This window comes from Diorhabda carinulata, chromosome 8 (genome assembly GCF_026250575.1).
Source record: "Diorhabda carinulata isolate Delta chromosome 8, icDioCari1.1, whole genome shotgun sequence".
NCBI lineage: Eukaryota > Metazoa > Arthropoda > Insecta > Coleoptera > Chrysomelidae > Diorhabda > Diorhabda carinulata.
In genome coordinates this window covers 8,394,930-8,419,057 of record NC_079467.1, presented here as the reverse complement: position 1 = coordinate 8,419,057, position 24,128 = coordinate 8,394,930, and the positions used below count along the sequence as shown (strand labels likewise).

The 24,128-nt window shown below is 33.1% G+C and overlaps 1 protein-coding gene across 3 annotated transcripts in view; it reads right to left on the bottom strand.

Moving 5' to 3' along the window:
- The window catches only part of LOC130897535 (arrestin domain-containing protein 1-like), a 57,256-nt gene extending 40,820 nt beyond the window's left edge, over positions 1-16,436 (bottom strand). For 2 of the 3 annotated variants that reach the window (XM_057806446.1, XM_057806448.1), the window contains exons 1-3: positions 14,669-16,436; positions 7,737-7,848; positions 3,788-3,937 (exon numbers count right to left, since the gene is read on the bottom strand). In XM_057806446.1, coding sequence (XP_057662429.1) covers positions 3,788-3,937; positions 7,737-7,842 — 256 coding nt within the window. In that variant the 5' untranslated portion in view covers positions 7,843-7,848; positions 14,669-16,436. Of the gene's footprint in view, positions 1-2,743; positions 3,150-3,787; positions 3,938-7,736; positions 7,849-14,668 lie in introns of those variants that run through there. The other variant, XM_057806447.1, reaches the window with a different exon arrangement.
- Positions 16,437-24,128: the final 7,692 nt, after the last annotated feature.

The window sequence follows — 24,128 nt, the reverse complement described above, 5'->3', positions numbered from 1 at the left end:
TCAACCAAATACCTGTAATAATTAACCTATTACTTATTTCGCAGATTTCACTGCCAATTTATTGTTAATAAAACTGATTATACGAGTACACAACACCAATCAATCCATGTTAGTATGTAATATTTAAATTGATTATACTTTTAACTTTCTTTGCAGTCGACACTTAAACGTATTGGCGTAAATTCTTCATAATATGTATCTAACCACACACTGGTGGTAAATATTCATGTTATTTTTTAAAAGAGTAAATTATATATATAAAAAATCAAAAGCCGGCACATACTTAATTGAAAAAACGTTAAAAATAATTCTTAATGTAAGATTAAAATTTCTGAAGAGAATATTGAAACAACTCTAATTTGTTTTTAGTTTTATTCCAGAATACAGAGTTTAAAAATGTCAAAACACCACAAGCATTTGAAACAGCGACTTTAATTTTATCGTGAGTCATTCTATTCTTATATAATTATTTTTTGGTTTTATTTACTTTCCACTATAACTTTTTTCTTAAATAATATACAAGTGTTCTTTGACATGACAAAGGAACAAGACTTTTTTATCATAATTTTTATTTTTTAACATAATGAATATGTTGTTCCATCAATATGAAGTACAATCTGTGAATTTTAGTCATGGCGAGTTTAAGAAAGTGCGTTGTCCTGATGGAAAAACACTTTCTCTTTCTTCAAATTCGGTTGTTTTTCTGCATTTTCTCCCTTTAGTTTATTAAGCAAAGATGCATTATACTTCCTTGTTTCATCTTCTTGAAGAAGCAAACGTGGCAACGCGCGGACAGCTTACACATGCATAATTCTTCAGTCAGTATGTGTCTTTTGATATGCTGATAGCCCCTTCTATATATCTAACCTTAATATGATGACCGACCAGTACCATTTGGTGAGGTTTTTTGATGAAATCCGTGGTTCTCACATAAAAATCTTCACTTATACGATTGTCGATCAGAAACTAAGCGTCCCAAATGGCTGAAATTTCAGTGAAATATTTCAGTTTAAGGTCGGAAAGTTTTCAGACGGATTAGATTATCAGGTTCGCAATCAAATCATTTCTTCCAGTGCTTGACCGATACATTTTCCTTATTGTTTAGCAATCAAGTTTCTAATTTTAAATTCATACGACGTTATTCAGTGTCTAAAATCAAGTCCAAAGATTCCGGTACAAATATACAAACACATAACACAGGAAGCCGATGAAAGCATACCAAAAAGATAGCAACAGCACGAATGAACATCAATCCTACAAAATCATCACATTTAAATAATAGTATGAACCTAACCCGCCTGAAAATGAAATGGCAAATCTTATGTTATGAGGGTTATGGTTTCAATGTTACTATGAAACTTGTTAAATCCCTGTTATAAGCCGCTCTTTAAAAATAAACTGATCGGTATACAAAATCAACATTTTTAAATACTTCTTAGGATCTAGAAATTACTAATCAAGCCTATCCTGTATAAAATATTTGGCATAGGTTGGATTTGATTCTAATATTGTCACCTGCATCACAATCTATGAAAATCAATGATGTGTGCCTCCTGTTGACATCTTGTAATAAGGCTTCAATATTTGGGTACATTTTAAAAAAATATTGATTAGTTTTAACAAGACTATTCTGCCCAACGGCTTTTTGAGGAACCCTCCTGCTCGAATCATTGCTCTTGTTCTTTTCCCAAAATAGCGTCTTCAAATGCAAATTAATTTTTCACTGATTCAAATGTTTCGATAATAATCTATCCATTGAGTGTTCAGTCATACTTATTTTCTACAAATTTATCATGAAGGTTGAGGTATCTGTCATACCGAGACCAGTTTTCCTATGTCTTTTGCTACAGAGCTCAGTTAGTAGTGAAGCGTTGTCTATGCCTTTTCGTTTGTTTTGTATTGCTCTTTGGAGTAGGGTCTACAGTAGACTTTCCACCGTACTCGTAATCTTCCTCATAGTCACACTCTGTTTTATTTTTGGTTTAACAAGAAGAGCGTGTGCAACAATTGCTCCGACTTTGGTCTCTATATTGTCTCCATTTTCAGTTTCATCTCGAGTAACAAAGTTCTTTAGAAAATGGTCTCTTAAGTGCTGATACTTTTTTCGCACACTTGTCACGTTATTTAGATACCAACGGTATATAGTTTTTGGTATTATTGAATGAATTGAATATTGAATACACTGTTTATATTATCACTACACCAATTACACTGTTAGCTTTTGTTTATACAAAGATATTGGAAGGCATCTTTAACAAAGTGGGTTTCAAATTGATTTATAAATCTAGCAAAACATTAAAATAATTGTTGGGTAGCTCAAAAATAAAATAATAAGTGTGAAAAAGCTATTTATGAAATTAGTTGTAATAATTATGACTGGAAGTATGTTGGACAGACTAAGAGATCTGTCGATGTCTGGTTAAGGAACCCATATTGCCGGGCACGCTGTTAGTCATATTCATGAAATAAATATAATGTGAATAATTTTTCCGCTAGAATTTTTTTTGAATGAAATGGTGAGAAAATTTATGATAAATAAGTAGGTCAAGTTAATAGGTTTTAGTTTACCTTCGTCTCTGGAGACGATGGTTTTAGAAAAGCGCGTTGTAATTGTGAGTGTTAATGTAGTGGTAGTGTAAACAGTGTGTTCAGTATGAATATCACCAATGATTCAACAAATTCCAACTCAAAACCAATTTCAATACATTGACTTAAAATCAAAATCATCATAAATTAAAAATACCTTCTGGTTGAATCACTAAATTCAGTTGTTTGTGAATCCATTTTGAAAGGTTTACATTATTCATAATAGAAATGTGGGTAGACAAATTAGCTTGTAAGGGTTGATACAACAATGTCTTCTTGCAAGCCATTAGAATGTGGAGTGCCCCAAGGCTCAGTACTAGGCCCTAGTTTGTTTCTTCTGTTTATAAACGACATCGCCTATCTAGACAACAGTGGTAAAATATGTTCATTTGCAGATGACACTAGTTTCTCTTGGAACAACTCTGATCTCACGGCACTTTATATATATATTACCGCCTTCTGTTTTGCACTGAGATCAGTTTCCAAAGAACTGAACTTATCCTTGACAGTTTACTGCCTTTCCCTCCGGGGTACGTTGGGTGCGACTCAATTCGAGCGAATCTTCAAACTACAAAAGAGAGCTGTTAGATGTTTACTTGAACTAAATAGCAGAGCAGGGATTTATTTAGGGGATTGAAAATTCCCACTCTTCTTTCCTTATTCATCTTTGAATCTGAATTCGTAAGCATGCTTCTCCAATTTCAGAAGATCGTTGCACGGCTGTCCATTAAGGAACGCGGAGCACGACCTTTACCTATCTACTCCATGTCCAGAATTACTTAAGGGCTTAAAATTTTACAATGCAAAAATAATGCATAATCACTTGCCAATTGAAATCATATCGATATAATTTTTTCTCGCATTCCACAATAATTTCAAGGCATATTTACCGGAAAAGTGCCTCTCTCTGTAAACGACTTCTATTCTAATAATAGTATTTAATTTCGTACAAGTTCCATACTGGTTTAATTTTTGCTGTGGACTTATATACTACTTATATACTAATTACTACCTACAATTCTATTACTTATTGTGGTTTTCTTCTGTATATTGAAATTTTATTTTATTTGTATCTTTATTTAGTTATTTTTATGTTTGTTTTCTAGTTTTTACAAGCTTTTGTCTACAAATTGTAACAATTTTTTCATGAAATTTGTTGTCTTAGAAATATTTTAATATGTTATAACTGTTGAATATTTACCACTTGTTAGAATAACACTGTCCGATAACAATGTGTTTTCGCCTGTGTAATATACTATTCCCGTGCAAAAATTTTTTGTTCTCTGGTTGTATATGTTTTCAGTAATGCTCCATGCAGATTTTTCTTTCCCAGTAATAGAGCATGATATGTCTAAAAATAAAAAAAAGGTTGGATAGATTTGTACAAAAAAATATTTGAAATTTCAGATATAATTCAGTAACTGAGGACAAAATCATTAACATTTTCGAACCCTTAAAGTGTAGCATAGCATTATGTATAGCAGCTGTATACTAAATAGGAAATCTCGACGTCTACATGGTATTTAATAAATTATGACCCTTGTTTTAGTAATTTTTTAAAATTAAAGGGATGAAGGAAGATTTCTATCAACTGCAAATTTTAAGCAAATATCTCTATTAATTTTTAACTAAGCGATTTTGAAAACAATACTAAAATATTAAATAAAAAAATATCCATCTTTCTGGGGTCTACTTTTTTTATTTTTTGAGAATTTTTTGGAAATATTTTTTCAATTTAGAAGAAAATTGGTATACAATAAAAAAATACTTAAAGATTATTTAGCTCAGAACACTTCAAATAAAAATTCCTAAAATAGAAGAATGGTATGTTAAATCCACCCAAAAGATGTACAGACTAAAAACTGTTGTAAAAACCTTCAAGCGAAAATCTACACAATAGAGAGGCTGCCAGGCTGTCAAAGGAGAATAGTAAATCAAACAGAAACACAATAATTTACACGGTGGCCTCGAGAAAGGTCTATGTAAATTTTCTTCGTTAGAGAAGATATTTTTTTTTGAGTTTTGAAAGTATGGCAAAAATGTATCAGTTGTGGGTCTACTAAAGCAATAATATTTTGAAGAAAAAAAGTGTGGGAGCTTCTGATCTACACGGACCGCCGGAAATCACAAATGATAAAAACAAAACTGGTAATGAGTTATCTCAAGGTACTCTCCTATATTCGGGCACTGATGTAAGCATATGGTTACCTATACAGTACGACGTGAAAGGGAACTTTATTACAGAAAAGTTAACTAAAAGTGGGACGAGAGGATAGGATGCAGAAGATATAGTAACAGTGCTCTACCGATGGAATTGTTAAATGATTCTTTTGACAAGGAATTTATGGTCAAATAGAAGTGATGCACAATATCCATACCGATTTGGCCAAGGATTCATGGAGAGAAAACATGAAAGATAAGATTCATCAAACAATTTAAGACCATTGGAGGGATCATTAGACATTGTACTGATGGCACAAGATTCCAAAAATGACAATAAGCAACTATTGCATAGAGTATAACGGCTATAATTAAAAAAAAATTGCAAAACAAAAATTATCTATATGGTGCGGCAGGCGAAGCATGTGATGAGGAATTATCATGGTTTTCAATTGGATTTTTTCCTTGAGTACGAGGTCGTTCTTTGTACACTTTATTTTTTTCAAGAAAAAATCCCATGGTGTTATATCAGATGGACGGGGAGGCCAAACAGTCGCTCTGTTTGGGAATATCACCTGATACGAGAAAATCTCATTAACAATATTCAAGCTCACACGGTCTGTGTAGCTTGTAGCTCTGTCTTCATGAAATGAGATTATTCACTCACTGCATGTTGAAAAGGTTGAAGAATGAAGAAGACCTCAACATTTCCGAATACCATTCAACGACCACGGTAACAGACTACCCCCTTTTATTTTCTAAGAAAAAAATGGTCCTATAATTCCCGATGAGTAAATGCCACACCAAACATCTTGGCTGAGTGATAAGGTTGTTTATTAAGTTGATAAGGGTTTTGATCACCTCAGTACCTGGAGTTTTGTTTGTTCACAAATTGCGAGAGATTAAAATGTAGCTCGTACTCATCCAAAAGTTATGAACAAGCTGCTCATTCTCATCCTTTGTTTCGCAGATATTTTCAACAGTTGCCATTCACAAATTTATTGTATTTACACTGGCAGATTGCTACATAGCTACTGGTTTGATAAAACGCTTTCACAGCAAACGCTGTTTTGAACACTGTTCCATGGCGACTGAAGTGTTTTGAGGTGGGGAATATAACGGTAACCATTACAGATTGCCTCGCTCAATTTCGATATATCCAGGGATTCACTCCCGCAACCTGTATAAAAAAGAGAAGATGGTAGGGTGGTTTGCTTGTTACTAAAGTTTTCAAATCGTGGACTGAACCACAACCATTCTAGATCGAGATCCTTGTAGGTAGTAGGTAGTATTATTAACGAGTTCTGTATTTCTTTGCGTAAAATGTATAACAATTTATTTCTTCTCTGTTGCTTATTATGTTGAAGATTTCGAATAAAATTTATTAGAACAATGTTTTCATGTTCTTTAGAAAACATTCATACAATTTTCTTCAAAAATTAGAATTTTTCTGCTATTATTTAACTGTTTCTTCGTAAACTACTAATTTTTCTAGTTATTAGGAAAAATACATTCAAAACATGTTTGTTGACGAAAAATTTACGTTTCCAATCGTTTCGTTACGTAAAAATATTTTTCTTTCTAGAATCTCATTATTTATCGATTTCTGTAAGTATTTTTAGAATATCATTTTAATGTACTTTTAATGTAAGAGGAGCGGTTTCCACACACTGAGCAACAACAACACAATATCACTATCAATACTTGGGTTATTCTCCACCAACTTAACGATTAGACTAAAATAAGTTCGTCGCATGGTATCAGAACTTTGTATTCTTCAAATCGGGTTAGTACATATAAACGGGGGCTTCGTCAGTACACCGCGCCGTTTTGAAACTTTTACTTCCGATTATCTTCAGATTTAACAAAAAAAATCCAGTACTAAATTTCATCAAATCGACATATTTTATCATGCTACCACAAACGGGAGTTTCGTATCGGAAATTGTTGGGCGTCTCATCGAAATTAATCTAGTCACGGAAATTTAGCTTGATATCAAGTGCAAAAATATACCATGGATACGGAATTATAATATTCAGAGATTAAGTAACTGTCCAATAATAATAATAATAATACACAAAATACATATAAACAAAAAGAAGAAATGTAAAAGCACGTCTAGTTTAAATGATTGAAACGCGTACTTCGCAGGTAGAAATGGCGCCGTTATCTGCGTAGTCCCCTTTATAATGCTCCCCTTAATATCTTCTCCTTTCCAGAATATAAGCTAAAAGGGAATATTTTTCATGATTAATTAATTAAAGTCCCGGGGAGTTGAAAATCATTTATTTTTATTAATAAAAAATTGAGACCGTGAGAAATCATTTTTTACACTTTTTCCTATTAACAGTGAAAAACATTCGAAAAGGTTTCATCAAGATTCATTGACGGACCCTACATTACGAGGTATAAATTTAACAACACTCTACTTATAACTTAACCACAATGTTACGAACCTGTCCACTGACGCAGATCATAAAGGCAGAACTGTTCTATTATGTTAATAGAATCTAAAGTTTGGCAGTGGCAGTCTCTTTAATTTTATAACTTATAAAAAGTATGTTGTGGTCGTTTTTACAGCATCAATTTAAAAAAGGCCTTTTTTGTATGTTTACATTCTAGATCCAAATTATCGAGAAATATATAAATAGCCCGAACATATCTGGCAAGTAAAGATTGTTATCAAATAAATTAGAAATAAGTGTCCAGCAATAAGTCTTAGTGTATAGTTTAGTGTTAGTGTATAAATAAATTAAGTGAATAAGTAAGTAAGAAATACTAGAAATAATAAATAGTGTATAAATTCACCCCACCATTAAAAACAGTAAAAAAATTCGAAGAAAACCATTACAATAATAGCACTGATACGAAATCTCATTTTTGTCCATCCTCATATTTAATAATAAATTCTAAAAAATTTGGAGTTCCGGTCAAGTGTCGTTTGGCTTTAAAACGGGTCTAATGGGATATTATTTAAATGCATCACTTACTATTAATATGTGTTTCTGTTGGTAACCTCACAGATACTACGCCATTAATTGTATCTCTAGGGGAGAAGGTTCCATCTGATCCTACTACTTCAATTGCACAACTCATAATGCGCTGAAAATAAAATAACATTGTTAATAACATGATTAATTTGTAATTGATAGAGACTAGGTATCGATATATCACATTCAAATTCATTTTATTGATCATTTGACAGGTTTAACTCTAATCCATTGAATATTGATTAACAGATAATAATTGTTGTAATATTAAAAGACTGACAAAAACGTCAGCCTGCAGGAACTCTACCTAAAGGAAGGTTTGAAGATTAGTTCCCCAAAACTCGTTCGTTTCGGTTTGAGTTTGTGTGATTATAATGATTATAACGATATAAGATTTATCAGAATCCGAGCCGAGCTCTTTCATATAGGTCGGGACACGAATGAGTGAATACTTTTCGAGAAAAACCAGATAGAACTAGATAAATCATTATAAACTGATGATAGATTCCTTGTGAGACTATCGTTCACCTTCATGTGGTGTCAACTTTTCTCATTGAGAAGGAATCAATATAAACGAGGTTAGGTTTGGTTATATAAGTTGGGTTGGGTTAAGTTAGGTAAATGTGATTTCCATACACTAGATATAAAATTCGATCGGTTTCCTGGATTCTCTTGTTGTGTATCGATCTCATCTCTATACTTTCAGTCTGAGAACCGCCTTTATTCAAAATCATCTCGAGATCGGGGATCAGAATCCGTTTTTTCTGATTATAACACCATATCAGAACACTGAAATTCATTTTTCTGATATTTCCACTAAGAGGAATTTCCGCTATTCCGAATTTCTCTAGCATTACCTCCCTCCAACACACCTCACGTACGAAGTTTCTTCGAAATCAGATGTTGATACTAATTCGACGTCTTACCCAAAACAGGCTTTGAACAACTGGTTACTAACTCTCACTCGTGAAGTCTCTTTATGACCTACAGGTTACCAAGAGGATCTAGACTTTCTTCACTTTCACATTTAGAAGTGATTATGTCTTTATTAAAATAACTTTTGAGGTCTTCATTTCCAATGTCCGATGGCATATTAGCAAAGATTTCTAGTACTTCGTATGAAACGTTTGGATAGGATTTAAATTACTTTCTTTGGTACAACTTCTAGCTGTATTCCGTACTCCTGTCCTTATGATGAATACATTTGCTGACATATGTTATATCAATTTTATCCAAAGTATTTGACGTAAGCGATCATTTAGGCATTAATAATCTGTTGCATCTGCAGAGGAAAATGAGAGTAATTGGGAGTTCATCATGAGAAGGATCTCATTATTTTTTTTTTCAATGCATAGTCAACGCTTTGTTTGTAAAATTTATTGTATGAGATTTTTCTATTTTTCATTTATTGTTTCATTTACTGTTCCTTATAAAATCAATGAATGGTTCATAAATTTGTAGTCTTTTAAATTGTGTCTAGAAAATTATCCAATAGGCTATATCATTAATTTATCGTTTATATTCAATTTATACTTGTAATACCTGTTTCTTCGCTGAAAACATTATAGTTATATTAACTTCGTAATCAACATGAAATTATATATTTGCTAATCAGTGCATAATCTATTAGAGCAAGAGCCCGTGTGGGCCAGGCCTTCCTATCGTTCGTATGTTCGTGTGAAAGTTCTTCCATTTGTCTCCCTAACACATGTAAGAATGATGCCCACCCATGATACCTGGATCATTTGGCAGGTAATAAGTAACAAAAGTGTACAAAATCTGATCTCAAATTTATTAAATTATCAAGTTCAGTTTTTTTCTATTTTATTCGTAATAGCATTAAAACTCGCAATGCTAATTGCCAGACACATAATATAGTTATAACCATCCGCCAGACACCCCTAAGCTATAATATTTTAAAATTGATATAACATATGTCAGCAAAGGACAGGAGTACGGAATACAGTTAGAAGTTGTACCAAAGATAGTAATTTAAATCCTATCCAAACGTTTCCTACGAAGTTCTAGAAATCTTTGCTAATATGCCATCGGACATTGGAAATGAAGACCTCAAAAGTTATTTTAATAAAGACATAATCACTTCTAAATGTGAAAGTGAAGAAAGTCTAGATCCTCTTGGTAACCTGTAGGTCATAAAGAGACTTCACGACTGAGAGTTAGTAACCAGTTGTTCAAAGCCTATTTTGGGTAAGACGTCGAATTAGTATCAACATCTGATTTCGAAGAAACTTCGTACGTGAGGTGTGTTGGAGGGAGGTAATGCTAGAGAAATTCGGAATAGCGGAAATTCCTCTTAGTGGAGATATCAGAAAAATGAATTTCAGTGTTCTGATATGGTGTTATAATCAGAAAAAACGGATTCTGATCCCCGATCTCGAGATTATTTTGAATAAAGGCGGTTCTCAGACTGAAAGTATAGAGATGAGATCGATACAAACATTATAATTTAGGGGTGTCTGGCGGATGGTTGTAACTAAATTATGTGTCTGGCAATGAGCATTACGAGTTTTAATGCTATTACGAATAAAATACAAACTGAACTTGATAATTTAATAAATTTGAGATAAGATTTTGTATTCCTTTGTTACCTATTACCTGCCACAATCCAGGTTTCATGGGTGGGCATCATTCTTAGCTGTGTTAGGGACACACATGGAAGAACTTTCACACTTACGAAAGATAGGAAGGTCTGGTTAAGTTAAAATTTAAAATCAACTTATTATTTCTTTTAATGTAATAATACTAGTAATCATAATAACATTTATTGTGCTTTATAAAACCAACGAATCGTTTATCAATGTGTAGTCTTTTAAATTGTGTTCTGTCTGTTGAGGAAAGTGGAGGACCTGAGCCATTTGTATGTCCCTGAGGTTTAACAAAATCGTTTCTCATAATCATGAGCATTGGACAGGCAAGAAATACTACAAACTTGATTGAATTTTGCAAAAGAAGAATCTTGAGTACATTCTGGTTATCTTGACGATATTGTGAACACGCAGCAGGTTCAAGAGTGCATTTTCTAGAAAAAAATAATATTGCACTATTTGTTCAAGTATATTAAAAAGGAAAGTCTAAATTCAAATCAAAATTTGTGACTTTAAAGGTCAAAAGAGGATTGAACTTTGATTATGTTAACATAAATAGTCCCAAAAAAAATTTCACGAAAATTATATTTGTTATATTATTTCTACTGATTTTATTCTAATATTGTTTTTTCTTGAAATATCATATGCTTTTAAAATATACTATTAGAATATTAGTGAGTTAATTTGTTAAATAATTAAATGTGATTATATTTTGCTGGATTGAATTATGTTCATTGTAGTTAAAATTATGACGAACATTAAAACTTTTTAATCTCCTTTGCAGTTCAGGCCCACTCGAACAACCTCCCATACCTCGCTTGTTCTATCTTCAATATTAACAATATAGAACAAGAGCCGGCGTAGACTACCCCTGTCTTACTTGCTCTCGCACGGAGACGTTTTTCGCCCAGGCAGACTGTTGGTGATGGAATTTTGTTCTGGCATTGTATATTATGAATTTTCAAATTATTTTATTTACTGTGATCAAATTTGAAAACTGATAAAATGACAAACATGTTTTTTTTTTAATAAATATTTATAGCGTTTTCTCAACAATTAGGAGAAATGTAAACGTTCTGTCAAAAATTCCATAAATTTTATGACTGATACTTTAACTAAAATAAATCTTATTTCTTCCCCTCCTTAAAATTTTGGAGTAGTCTACCCTGGCCACACAGGGTTGCCAGAAGTGGCGTTTCATTTTCAGTAGATATAGAGGTTATTGTAGAAAGTTTTGTGACTTTTGAATGACCACCTAAAATTGGTCACTGGCTCACAACGCGATAGACAAAATATGAGTTACAGTTAATTGTTCAATCCGTTCAATAATAGAATTTTCTGAGTGATCACCACGTTCTCGTCAGTAAAGCAAGGGTTCCGAGATAAGAGAAAAATAGTTCCCGTTTCTTTGCTGTAATGTAACTGATCTTAAGTCTCGGTCCCACGAGGCGTGGCACATGCACGGGGCTCACGCATTGGTGGAAGACAACCTGTCTGAACGATGTGCAGTCAGTTTGCTTCAGTAGCCGCCAGGAGTGTGGAGAGTCCACGACCGCTCAAGCTCCATACCAAACGTGTTTGATTCCCAGGCGTGAATACGACAGTTGCTAGCCAGGTTCTGACGAATCCACAAGAGTAATTTTTAGTGAGTTTTCAAGATGTCTGATCCATCAGGTATTCGAGTAGTGAAGGTGCAAGATAGTGAAACAGTTAAGTTTATTTGTGTTATACGCTAGTGACCGATTGTTGTACGATTAAGATTAATATTGGCCGCATCGAAAAGAATTAGCGAATCGATGGGGATCAATAGATTTTGACCTAAAGAGGTTATATCCTAATTTAAGAATTTAATAAGCTCATACTATCAGGAATTGAAGAAGATAACCGATAGTGAAAGGTCAGGAAGTAGAATAGACGATGTTTATGTACCAAAGGTCGTTCGATTTGAGAATATGAACGCCTTCATTCGACAATTTGTTCAATTATTGTTGATTGATCTTCACTAACTTTAATCCAGCAGCCAAAGTTGTAAGATTATAAATAAAGATAAATTTTAAAAGAAGGGGTCCTTCTAGTATCCACGATTTCATTTCATTTCATTTTGAATGACCATCATTTAATAAACAAATTATATTAGATAAATACGGGTGTTATATTAACAAATCCTCCACCTTCCTAATGTAAACATATATTATCAGAATCGGTGGTTATAGGAACTAGAGATGTGTCAATACCAGAATTTTTCGGTTCTCGATACCGATACCTAAAAAATCGATTATGGATACCGATATCATCGATGTACGAGGCATATTTTTTAAGTAAGTACCGTTTTGCGATTCCGCCGCCGCAACCCCACACATACGCGCGGCTACCTACATCTCTTGTCTACGCACTGACGCCATTACAGTCTGATTCTTCATTGTGTACGTTGTTTACTGAGTGTATAAGATGCCTCCGACAATTGTGACTCCCGCCGATTGTGAAGTACGGGCTGTTATACTATTTCTTAGTCCTAAATGCGTAAAACTGATCGATATCCATCGTGAGATCTGTGAAGTTTACAGAACAAAACATTATGAGTGATGGAATGGTAAGAATTTACACAAAACCCAACGTTTAGGTAGTGCAATGACTTTCCTTGAGCGGTACCACAATGAAGGTGAAGATTTTTTAGACCAAATTGTTACTGGTGACGAAACATGGGTGGCCTATGTCACATCAGAATCGAAACAACAATCCATGGAATGGCGACATCACCCAAAAAAATGAAGTTTAAGCAAACAATTTCTGCCCGGAAAACCATGTGCACTGTTTTTGGGACAGAAAAGGAGTATTGCTAGTGGAGTTTCGGCCTCGTAATGAGACAAACAATGCAGCGTCTTATTGTGAGACATTGAATAATCTGCGTCGTGCAATCCAGAACAAAAGACGTGGCAAGTTGAGTAAGGGTATCGTTTTGCTGCATGACAATGCCCGTTCACATGTGGCTAATCGGACCAAAGACCTCATCAAATCTTTTCAATGGGAAACTCTAGATCATCCTCCCTACAGCCCTGATCTGGCGCCCAGCGACTACCATTTGTTCCTACACTTGAAGAAACACCTGGGCGGTCTGCGTCTTCAAGACGATAACGAAGTCAAAACAGTTGTGATACAGTGGTTAACAAGTCAGGCCGCAGAATTTTATGATTATCACATTTGTCGCATTCACCGAACGAAATCGTTGTGCAGCTGTTGTACAACCCTAGCGGAATTGATCGTTGACACATACGCTACAAACTCAACACGCGGGCGCCATGTTTCGGAGCGCTTTTAATTTATGGTCGGTTGTTACCTTTTTTAAAAGAAAAATGATTAAATTAGTTTATGAAGATCCAGAGCACTACACCTTGGAGCGTATGAAATAGAAAACGAAGAACTTTGGCAATTAAAGCCATCCCACATTCTAGACTTTTTAAAAGGAGAGAAATTGATGGATCAGTTGTAAAAACAGGCTTCTCCAGTATCGCAGCAAGAAAAGGGGACGCAATAGATCATCTGGGTCGCAGTGTATACGAGACCTCAAATCCATACATACATACATTATCTTCAATGCGCCCCTGTTCAGTCTTATCCTCGTGCCAGGTCTTTCAATATGCATATACTTTTATTTACATGCACTTTTTGTTGGGAAAAAAACCTTATGAGGGGTTCACATTATGCACCTTCATTCAAGAAGGTTGTGAACGAAGCAAAAAATTTAATAAAAAAGATACAAAACATATAGGTACGTGAAAACGTCACGACCTAGATTTTTTTAATTATTGGATGTAAACAATTTATTTTCTTTTCGTGTTAATCCATACCACAAAGCATTATTAAATTAAAAGCATTAAAGATAATATATAATTTATTCTGCAAACACACGTCAAATTTTATGGACTCAACGGCTTGTTTACACCCAAAACCTTGACGTATTTCAAAAGATGACGCATAATAAATAGATGTTTTGTCGTTCTTCATCTTGGTTTTCATAAATTCTTCATTCAAATCTTGTTTTCGTTTTCGTAACGAGTTGAATTTATTGATAAAATGATTGATAAATACAATGTGTTTCTCGCTAACATCAAATAATTACGCCTTTTTTTATAGTCGTTGTAATAGTAGTCACTACCAAACTGATTTTTCACAATCAGAGGAACGTACATTACATATCGTATCATTGCGTAATAAAACAATTATGACACTATGCATATCTTTAAAAACAAAGTAATTTACATATAAACAATGGAAATCGTTTATTGAACGGAAAATTTAACACATTTTAGCAATAACTAATTGACTAACCTAGATTTTCAAATCAATCCAATAGGTACACACTTATAAACCAGCTGTCTTTTCTAAAACAAAAAGATCACCTCACCACATTATTCTACTACAGTACACAAAAATAACGTTCTAATAAAATACTAGGAGGTGAACTTCAATATCACTCGCAGATAGTTAAAATCGAAATGACCCTGACTCCTGGCTTGGCGTGTTTGATGTTAGTTCAGTAGCGCCACAAGTACGAAAGTAAGTGATGGTTAAAAACAGCCATTAATATTATTTATTATGGTTCTCCTAATTTTGATTGAATATGTTAGTTTTCCTAATAGTTTTCAAAATTCTTTTAACAATGGAATAAACACAAAAATAACATTTTTATAACATAAAAAAAGATATAAGACCACCGCTTTTAAGCTTCCGTAGCTAACATGATTAATTTTAACAAGAAAGCTAACATCCGCCTCTGAAACCTAACTAACAAGTGGAAAAAATTTGACTTGAATTGGTATACTTTGGGGTAAGGTGGTTAAAAAAAATGGAATAACTGTATTTATTATTTGATTTTTAATGAGATTAAAATAACAAACAAATTGGGGTGGAAAAAAAAAACAAAAAAAAACATATTTTTGAAATGTCTATAATTAAAAACAGAAACAGTTTCTATGGTAACTAAACTAATTATATTATTTACAAAACATCAGAAAACTTGAAAATAAAAAAAAATGAACATTCATTAGATTTAAACTGAACACAAATATACAAACTTGGCCTTAAATTTCAACGCACTCCTTACAGATAGCAGAGAAGTGCTCTAAGCACATGAATTTTTTACATTTATAGCAACTAAATCTGGTCTTGTAGGTGGTTGATTTTGTACGTTTTCAGTAGTTGAAATGTTATAGATTTCTTGAATGCACAATCTGGACATTCTAGGAACCATATTACAGTTAAAACACTTTTTTGTATGGTTTTCAACTAACTGTTTTGGCAGTGCTTCTAAAAATATTTTCCTTGAAATTTTTTGGCGTTATTGTTATTTTTATATATAATGTAAGAATTAATATCTGCTATATTCAACAGGCCATATAAGCTGCGCATAGCTTGTCAACCGTATCCACTCCGCATTTGATCTTGTTATAGGTAGTCGATAATAATCGATGGTTTTCCTGTTTCCCCATCAATGGAGTCGTCAAGATGCATAGTTGAAAGAAGAAATACGTTTTTTCTTCTTCTTCAAATGCGAACATAGTCGTCTTTTCGGTCCTCTTTATCATCATATCTGGTGGTATTTGCGGTTTATTCTTTCTGAAAGTAGCTATAAGTGTCATTTCATGCTCTTGGAGATAAGAATATGCTAATGGAATACTTGAAAAGAAGTTGTGTGTTGTGATATTCCGATTAGATTGCTTGGCATAATCTTGGCACCAGAAACATATTTGATGTGTCTACATAAAATGGCTCCTCTGGTTGTTGACCAACATATATTTCCATTTTCGCAGTATAGAACATCTTTGCATCTACTAATGCATACACTTTTAGGCCATAATTGTTGGGTTTCGATGGTATATATACTCGAAACTCACATCTTTCTCTGAACGCCCATGACATTTTATCGATTGTTGTATACTTGGAAAGGGAGAAGAATTTTGGTAGGTTATTGTTAAAATTTTCAAAGAAGAACCCTCTAATCACTGCAAATTTATCATATTCTTCTCTTGCAGGTCTTGTTTCTTTATCGACCAGACGAATGTTTCGAAGCAAAAATTTAAACCTCTAATCCTAAACATTTCTAAACCCATACCGTCTGATCTGAATAGATCAGCAGCATTTTGAAAATTGCTTTTCATTACACCACCAAGATATAATAGCCCCAAAAATGCTTTCAGTTCATAGATATCTGTCGTTCTTGCTGTTCTATATGTTTCCGAATAATTTTTTGCTACGATATTTTTGTTGGTATAAAGAACAATATTTTGTAACATTGCATCTGTAATAAATAAACTCCAGATTTCGATTGGTGTTTTTTTATTCTTTGCTTCACCCTTTACTCCCGGTAACTGGGTTACGATATTATGGCGTCGAGTTTTTACATTGGGATATCGGTGACAATGTTTTCTCCACTTGGTTCCACCTTTTCCCATCATGCAAGGTATGCGAGTTTCTCTTCTCTGTTCACAGCTTCCACTTTCATTTAGTTCGTTATCTGTTATGTCTTGTCTACTGTCGGAATTTTCTTCTTGAATCTCAATGTTGTCCTCCCCCAAACTTGAATCGCTATCTTCTGCTATGTCTATGTCCGTTTCAACTTCATCAAACATACGTTGTAGTGATCTTGGTTCTTCTTCATAAGGTAAAGAAGCCATATTTATGGAAATCTCTAAAAACAATTGATAATTAGTAAAATTCTTACAAAATAAAACAAAATGTAACATACTACAAAATCAACTATTGATAATGGCCAAGCGCGTTCGCGATTTCTTCGGGAATAATCGGAAATTTTCTTGGGCGTCGGTTTCTCAGACGCCGTGTTAGCTACGGAAAGTTAATCGAAATTATTTCCTTATTAAATAGTATATGATGTTACTAGGAGTAGAAGGCTGTCATTATTGCTTAGCCCAGATTCTTGGACTGCCGAGGCTGTGTAAACTGGGCGAAACATATAAAGGGTCTTATGCTTGGAGTGACATATACTATTAGGGAGGTGTACATTGAAATCCTTCTTGAGACATTTTTACAATACACTTTTCAAAACTGACTAATTTCAAATTAGATAAAAATTAAATGACAGTTCCTGCCTATTTGGTTACAACACCCATAATAAGACGTTCCTATCGTTTCTCATTATTTTGTTACTAGTACAATAATGAGCGTTCATTATTTTACTAGAAAAATAATAGGTTCTTTCTACGATCTGTGTTGCCGAAAATAATATAGATATTATTATACGCTTGAAAAAAAACGAAATTTATCTTGAAACTCACTGCTTGAGCTAATAGCCTTTGAAAAATCTAGAACTTATTAAAAAGGAGAAGTATGAGGTTATATGTTTTTTAACAGGTATTGTATATACCTATCCATTTATAATTTGATTATTCACATTATGAGTCATCGTTGCCAGATTTTTTTATTGATCAACGGTAGTCAGAAACGTTTTGAGTGAAAAAGCGGGACTCTTTCGTCGAAAGTGGGACAAAAAAATGCCTACAATTAGTGGCTTTTTATTACTCTAGTTTTTATCTGAGTTTAAGACTAAGTTTCAATGATTGATTAGGTTAGGTTAGGTTAGGTTAGGTAGGTTAGGTAAAACATATTTTAATGATTATATTTCTTTGAAAATTCGACTTCTTTTAAAGTTTATACAATGCGATCCATATGTATGGAATAAATTCAATTTTAGCGTTATTATGAACATTGTGAAAAAAACTTGAAACAGGTCGATTTTCGAAAGGGATTGTAGTCCTCGGTTTAACAATATGAAGTGTTTTAAATCTGGTGCAATCATAATCAAGAAAATTAATTTTTAAGATGTAAAATTTTTATAATGTTCCTATCACAAAACTTTACGTGATAATAATGATGTCGCATAATATTTAGAATGTATTTTTCATGTACTTTTCAATTAAATGAAATGTTCAAAATGACCACTTATTAATGATACTAATCCAAACATTCACTTTTTATGATATTGATTTTGAGCCTCACATAGTACATAATAAAGCTAAAATTGAATTTATTCCATACATATGGATCGTATATAGTTGAAGAACTCTGCACAGGATATCTCCAGATTGAATTGAATGAGTACTTGTTTTGGGAAAAAACGCGTTTTTGAAAGCAATTTAAAGTTGGGACACTTAATATGAAGGAAACTAGTTTGAATATATTATTTGTATCATTTTTTGGAAACTGTTAAAAGAGCTGCTTTGTTGAATTCTTCGTATAAGTTATCCCCTGAAACATCGCTTGTTAAGTTTAATAAAGTCTTCACAACCATTTCAAAACTGACTCCATTTTTTAAGTTTAAGAATTCCAGTTTAGCCAAAAATTTTTTCATTTGAAAAATTATAACGTTTCTCTATATACATTTGACAATTTGAGTAAAAATTATTGAAGTATTCGATGGCTTTGGTTTTTTCAAATTCAGCCAATTTATTCGAAGTCTGTTTCGTCTGTTAGCCGAAAAAACAATCCCTTTGTCTTTGAGTTGATCTAGAGTGGAAGAGGCATACTGACTCATACATTTATGTTAAAGCAATATCATTTCCCTGAGACTCATTAATGTATCAAATGTACTCATTACATTATAAACTAAATGCAAGAAACGAAGAGTTTTTATCTCCTCTGCTTTTGAATGGCTTTGGCACATAATTCTGGCTTATCATATCATATATTTTTAGGATGATATGCAAGATGTGAACTGAATATGATTTAGCTCCTATTTTTGCTTTCGTGTCTCTAGTAAAACCTTTCATCGAGGCAATCAGGAATAACTTTTTTCACACTTTCCATAATTATAACTAACAGTTCTTATTTAGAGAAAGAATTGATTAAAACACATTTTCAATATTTTTTCCTCCCACTGATTTCCATTGTTACTCGTATTATTATATGTTAAATTGAAATGAAATGAGCGTAGTTTCCCTCATTTCACCTCTTATGTTTAGCGAAGTCAGAAAAAAATGCCGCAATCCTTTTAACTTTGCCGAGATAATTTTTGAGTTAAAAACGTACATATTGCTATGCCACGAATTTTGGTTTGGTTAGGAATGTGTGTAGAGAGATTTCTTAATCTATGCTATAGAAGATATGGGACTTGGGTATTTTGATTTTTTAATAACTGGTTTATTTTAAGAAATACATAAAAAATTAGCTGGCGCTAGACTCCTGCTGGAATTGGCCTTGTATCTTATGCACTACCATGTACCAGTAAGGATAGAATAGACTAATATGCTTGGGGAGAGAATAAGTGGAACGTTTGAAGGGACAAATAATTCCGACAAAGATAAATTGTATTTATACATAAACATCAGGGTGCTTTTATTCAACTATTTTGTTTTTTGTCCTATCGTGAAATTCGGCTGCAAGTACCAAAAAATAGTTTGGTCTCTTAATTGTAACATTGTAACAAAGTCCTCGACCGAGGGGTGTAAAGATTTTATCTTAAACAAACACAGAAACTCTGATTTTTCCTGTTCCACCCGAGTAATTTCGAGTGTAACAGCGAAGCAACGAATTATTGATAAATTTTAGGTGGAAAATCTGAAATATGGCATTCTCTACACGTGACCCAGCCACTCTATTCTTTTGGATATTTTTATTTTACTTAGCTCTACTTCTCCAAATAAATTCCGTATTTCATTATTTGTTCTTCCCAGTCATAATTCTCCGTCCATTTTACCCCCAAGTATCCTCCTGAGTATTTTCCTTTCCCATATATCTGCTTTGTTAAGAATCCCCGTTTCGCTTCCATATCTCACTGTTAGTCTTGTTATTTTTTTGAAACTTTTTATCGCATCCAGAGATCCCAATTGTCCACTTCTCTTCATTACACAACTTTGAACTTGTTCTAAGGTCATTACTTTTTATTCATTCAGTGGTATTGAAAAAATTGTCATTGCTCTTCTATATTGTGGTGTTGTCATTATCATGAATTACGATTTTTCTTCGTTGACTAGAAGATTCACTGTCTTTTCCGTTTTTATGAAAGCTCTACAAATTACCTTAAACTCAATTTCCGATGTTAAAAGGATTACTACATCGTCTGCTTAGGCCAGTAGTTGCGTTGTCCATATTTTTAGTGTTCCTGTTCTCTTCAAACCAATTTTACGTACCATACAGTCTAATACTAAATTGAACAGAGTAGTAGATTGCGAATATCCCTGTTTTAAACATGTGTTGTTCTGGAAACATAACAAATAATTGTGTTCAAAGTATCGTAAGCTTTTTAGAAATCTATGAAAACTGAGTAAATTGGCAGATCATATTCCTACCTTATTCTTTGAATTTGCCTCAGAGTTAAAATATGGTATGTGACCGATCTTCCAGATCTGAACCCGCATTGGTTGGCTCTGATCAAGTTCTCTCCATAAATTCTCAAACTTCTATCTATGGCTTTAGCCATTATTTTGTAGGCTATATCTAGTCCCATTCCATTCATTTTTTTGTGAATTGGTACTATTATTATCATGTCTAGTATTTCCTCTCTCAATGGTACTAATATATTTTCATTCTTATTCCAATTTGAGTTGTGAGCTCCTCCCATTATTCACTATCCTTTTTTGCTTATAGTATTTCTTTAAAGTGCTCTTCCCATCTTTAGATCATTTCGGTCTCATCCATTATCATCATACATGGTCCTCGGCTCAGATTTTTCTTTGTTGTATTCTAGTTTTTCTCTATGCGCTTAATCCCGCTTTCCATTCCTTTCCGTTTCTTTGCTCAAGACGTGTTCTTCGTTATACTTCTTTGCTCTTCACACCGTTTTTTACCTTTATCTGTAACATTTTCTGTTTGGTTCGTTCTCTCTTTTCTATTTCTTCTCTACATTAAGCATCAAAACCATTGGTCCTTTCTCCCTGTTTTATTTTCTGTTGTATTTTTTTACTTGTCGCCTTTTTTATAGTTTTCTCTATATGTTTCCATTCGTCATTAATATCTTATTATTAATGAGCCTTTCTACCTGTAGTCTTTTTTTTTCGCCTGAATTTCTTTATTTGTTCAATATTTAGTGCTATTTTTGCGTCACTAAAAAATGGTCGCTGTCAGCATCTGCTCCTCTGTAGGTTCTTACATTTTCAACTCTTTCCATTGATAGCCTTTCTATTACGAAATCATCGATTTGATTGGAATAGTTTCCGTTTGGAGCTAACCATGTTCCTTTGTGAATTTCTTTGTATTCAAACTTCGTGCTGGCAATAAAGAGTCCCATCTCCATTGCAAAATTAACTAGTCTTTGATATGAACAAAAGGGCCAATCCTGGCAAGTTTAGCATTCAACTCATAAGCCACCTATTTTGCGATCCATCTGGTAATCCACACGCATGACTCGCTATTTTGCGCAGTGGGATTTCTTCTAATATCAATTGCAAAAAAAACAGTTATGCGAGGAACGATCAATATTTCATAAATACGCACGGCATTCATATATAAAATAAAATTCGATAAACATCTAACAAACCGTCAGTCCACGTCAACTCATCATCTCCACTGTTTACCAATGAAAACATCGAATCATAAACATAAATGTATGTATCTACACAATTTCGAAATATTTCTACTAAACAGTCAGAGATAAGCAGTGATGTGGTTGGTGAGATTCTTTAGACCATGGGCGAATGAAGACAATAAAATTGCAAAGTGTAGTGAACAAAAGACAGGTATGAATTTAATAATAAGTATTTAGATATACAAACACAGTAAGTTATTTTAAATATATTCGAATATTTAAAAAAGGAAAATATTCAGAAATCTTATAATGCAATCATAATAAGAATTTCTGCATTACCTAGAGTAAATAAATTTTTTATTTATCGAGTTTTATCGAGTAGTCACGAAAGGGGTTGGTGTGGATCATTCACAGAACCGAAAAACATGTAAGGACAATTTATATAGTTTATCTAAGGAGAACAGGGCTGCGAGATTAGAAGTAATACAGCAACAGGTAGCAGACTATCCAGAATACAATTGTACCAGTTTAGAAACATTGCATTAATTTTTGTCAGCATGTGGTTTTAAATACTGAATAAACGAGTGGAGATAACCGAATCGTCAAGGATAGTTCGATGAAAAGATTATTTGATTCAGATAAAAGACTCCCGAAGTTCTAATAGACACATAATTTATCTAGATGAAACATAGTTTGACAGTCACGATGTAGTAAATTTCGGTAGCCCATTCAAACATCAATAGTAAAAATTGATGTTTGAATGGGCCATGCTCTAAAGGGAAACGTATTATAATTATTAATATCTGATAGAAAAATTAAAAACTGTGCAGATGATTATCATGAAGATATGACATCAGAATAATTGGAAGAGTTGTTCAATGAACAGCTTTTACCTAACATTCCACCACAGTCAGTAATCGTTATGGAAAACGCATCCTACCACTCGCGCAACTCCTCAAGATACCAAATAATAGTAGTAACAATGCTCAAATTTTAGCATTTATGTATGAAAAAAATATTTATTTAACCCTATAGAGTATGGGGTATAGGGTATGGGCAAACGTAAAATCAGAATTACGAAAATGTAATCAGTCTCCAGAACTTAGAAACGAGGTTGTAGAACTCGTGAAAAAACTTCTAGCAGCAAACTGTCAAGAGCTTTGGAAAAACTGTGTAGAACATGTTATCAAAGGAGATAAGTATGTGGTATCACCCTCTTTACAACCCATCATAACTCAATCAAACGATGACTCTAGTTGAGATGATTCTGAGTACCATTATTATTTATGAAGATGCTTTAAAATTTCATTCTTAAAAAAAAAGAATGGGGTGCACCAAAGGCTCAGTTCAGTTCCGGTACCCTGTTCAAACCAAACTCCCTTACAGGCAAGTACATTTCACTCGTTTATTCACGTTTTATAATTTAATATTCAGATGTAGCATGTTAACGAGGTATAATAATGATTGCCTTTCAGCTAATACTTTCTCGCGTAAGATATACATATTTTCAAAAGTTTTTATGAAAATAATAAATTATGACATGAAGTACGCCTATGGTAGATCAAACAAAATTGTCGGCAAGGGTTTTTATAATCTGCAATTGATATTGGAAGAACGATAAATTCACATTGAAGAAAATAATATTTTAGAGGTCGGTACCCAGGAATGGGTACGCGCTCTGAAATAACTGACAAGAAAAGTTCCCGAAGTATTTCAAACATTTAATATTCGTATGGAGCGTTGTAGAGAGAGGTATATATTGAAGGTGGTGATGATGAAAAAATATATAAATTCAAAATAAAATATTTTACAGTGTCAGTCTTGTTATTTAATAGCAACACTTCGTTTGTTTCACAATATTATTTCCTAGATTGGATCTTCCCACGCTTCTAAAACTGTTATAAACATTATATTCCAGAATAAAAAAGAACGAATAAAAAAACTTGCATTATCTACATCGGAAACTCATTTTACAAGCGATAATTTGATATTTTTCACAGTATTATGCAAGGATTTCGTTCAGAATAATTCAGTACATAATTGCGATTAGCCAGCCAAAATGAAGAGTATCTGGTTACTTTCAACTTTTGTTAGTATCGTGCGAACCGAGATCTGTTCCACAGAAAACTTTTCAGTGAAAAAATGTACAATTGTTTCAAGTGAACCGTATGTGAATATAACTATTAACTTCATTTGTTATCTCACTAATGAAAAGTGTGATTTATATGGAAATAGAACAACAGGTATATTTTTAAATAGAAACTCAACAGTGCTACCTCCATTCTACACAAGTATTTGGGATTACGATAGGAA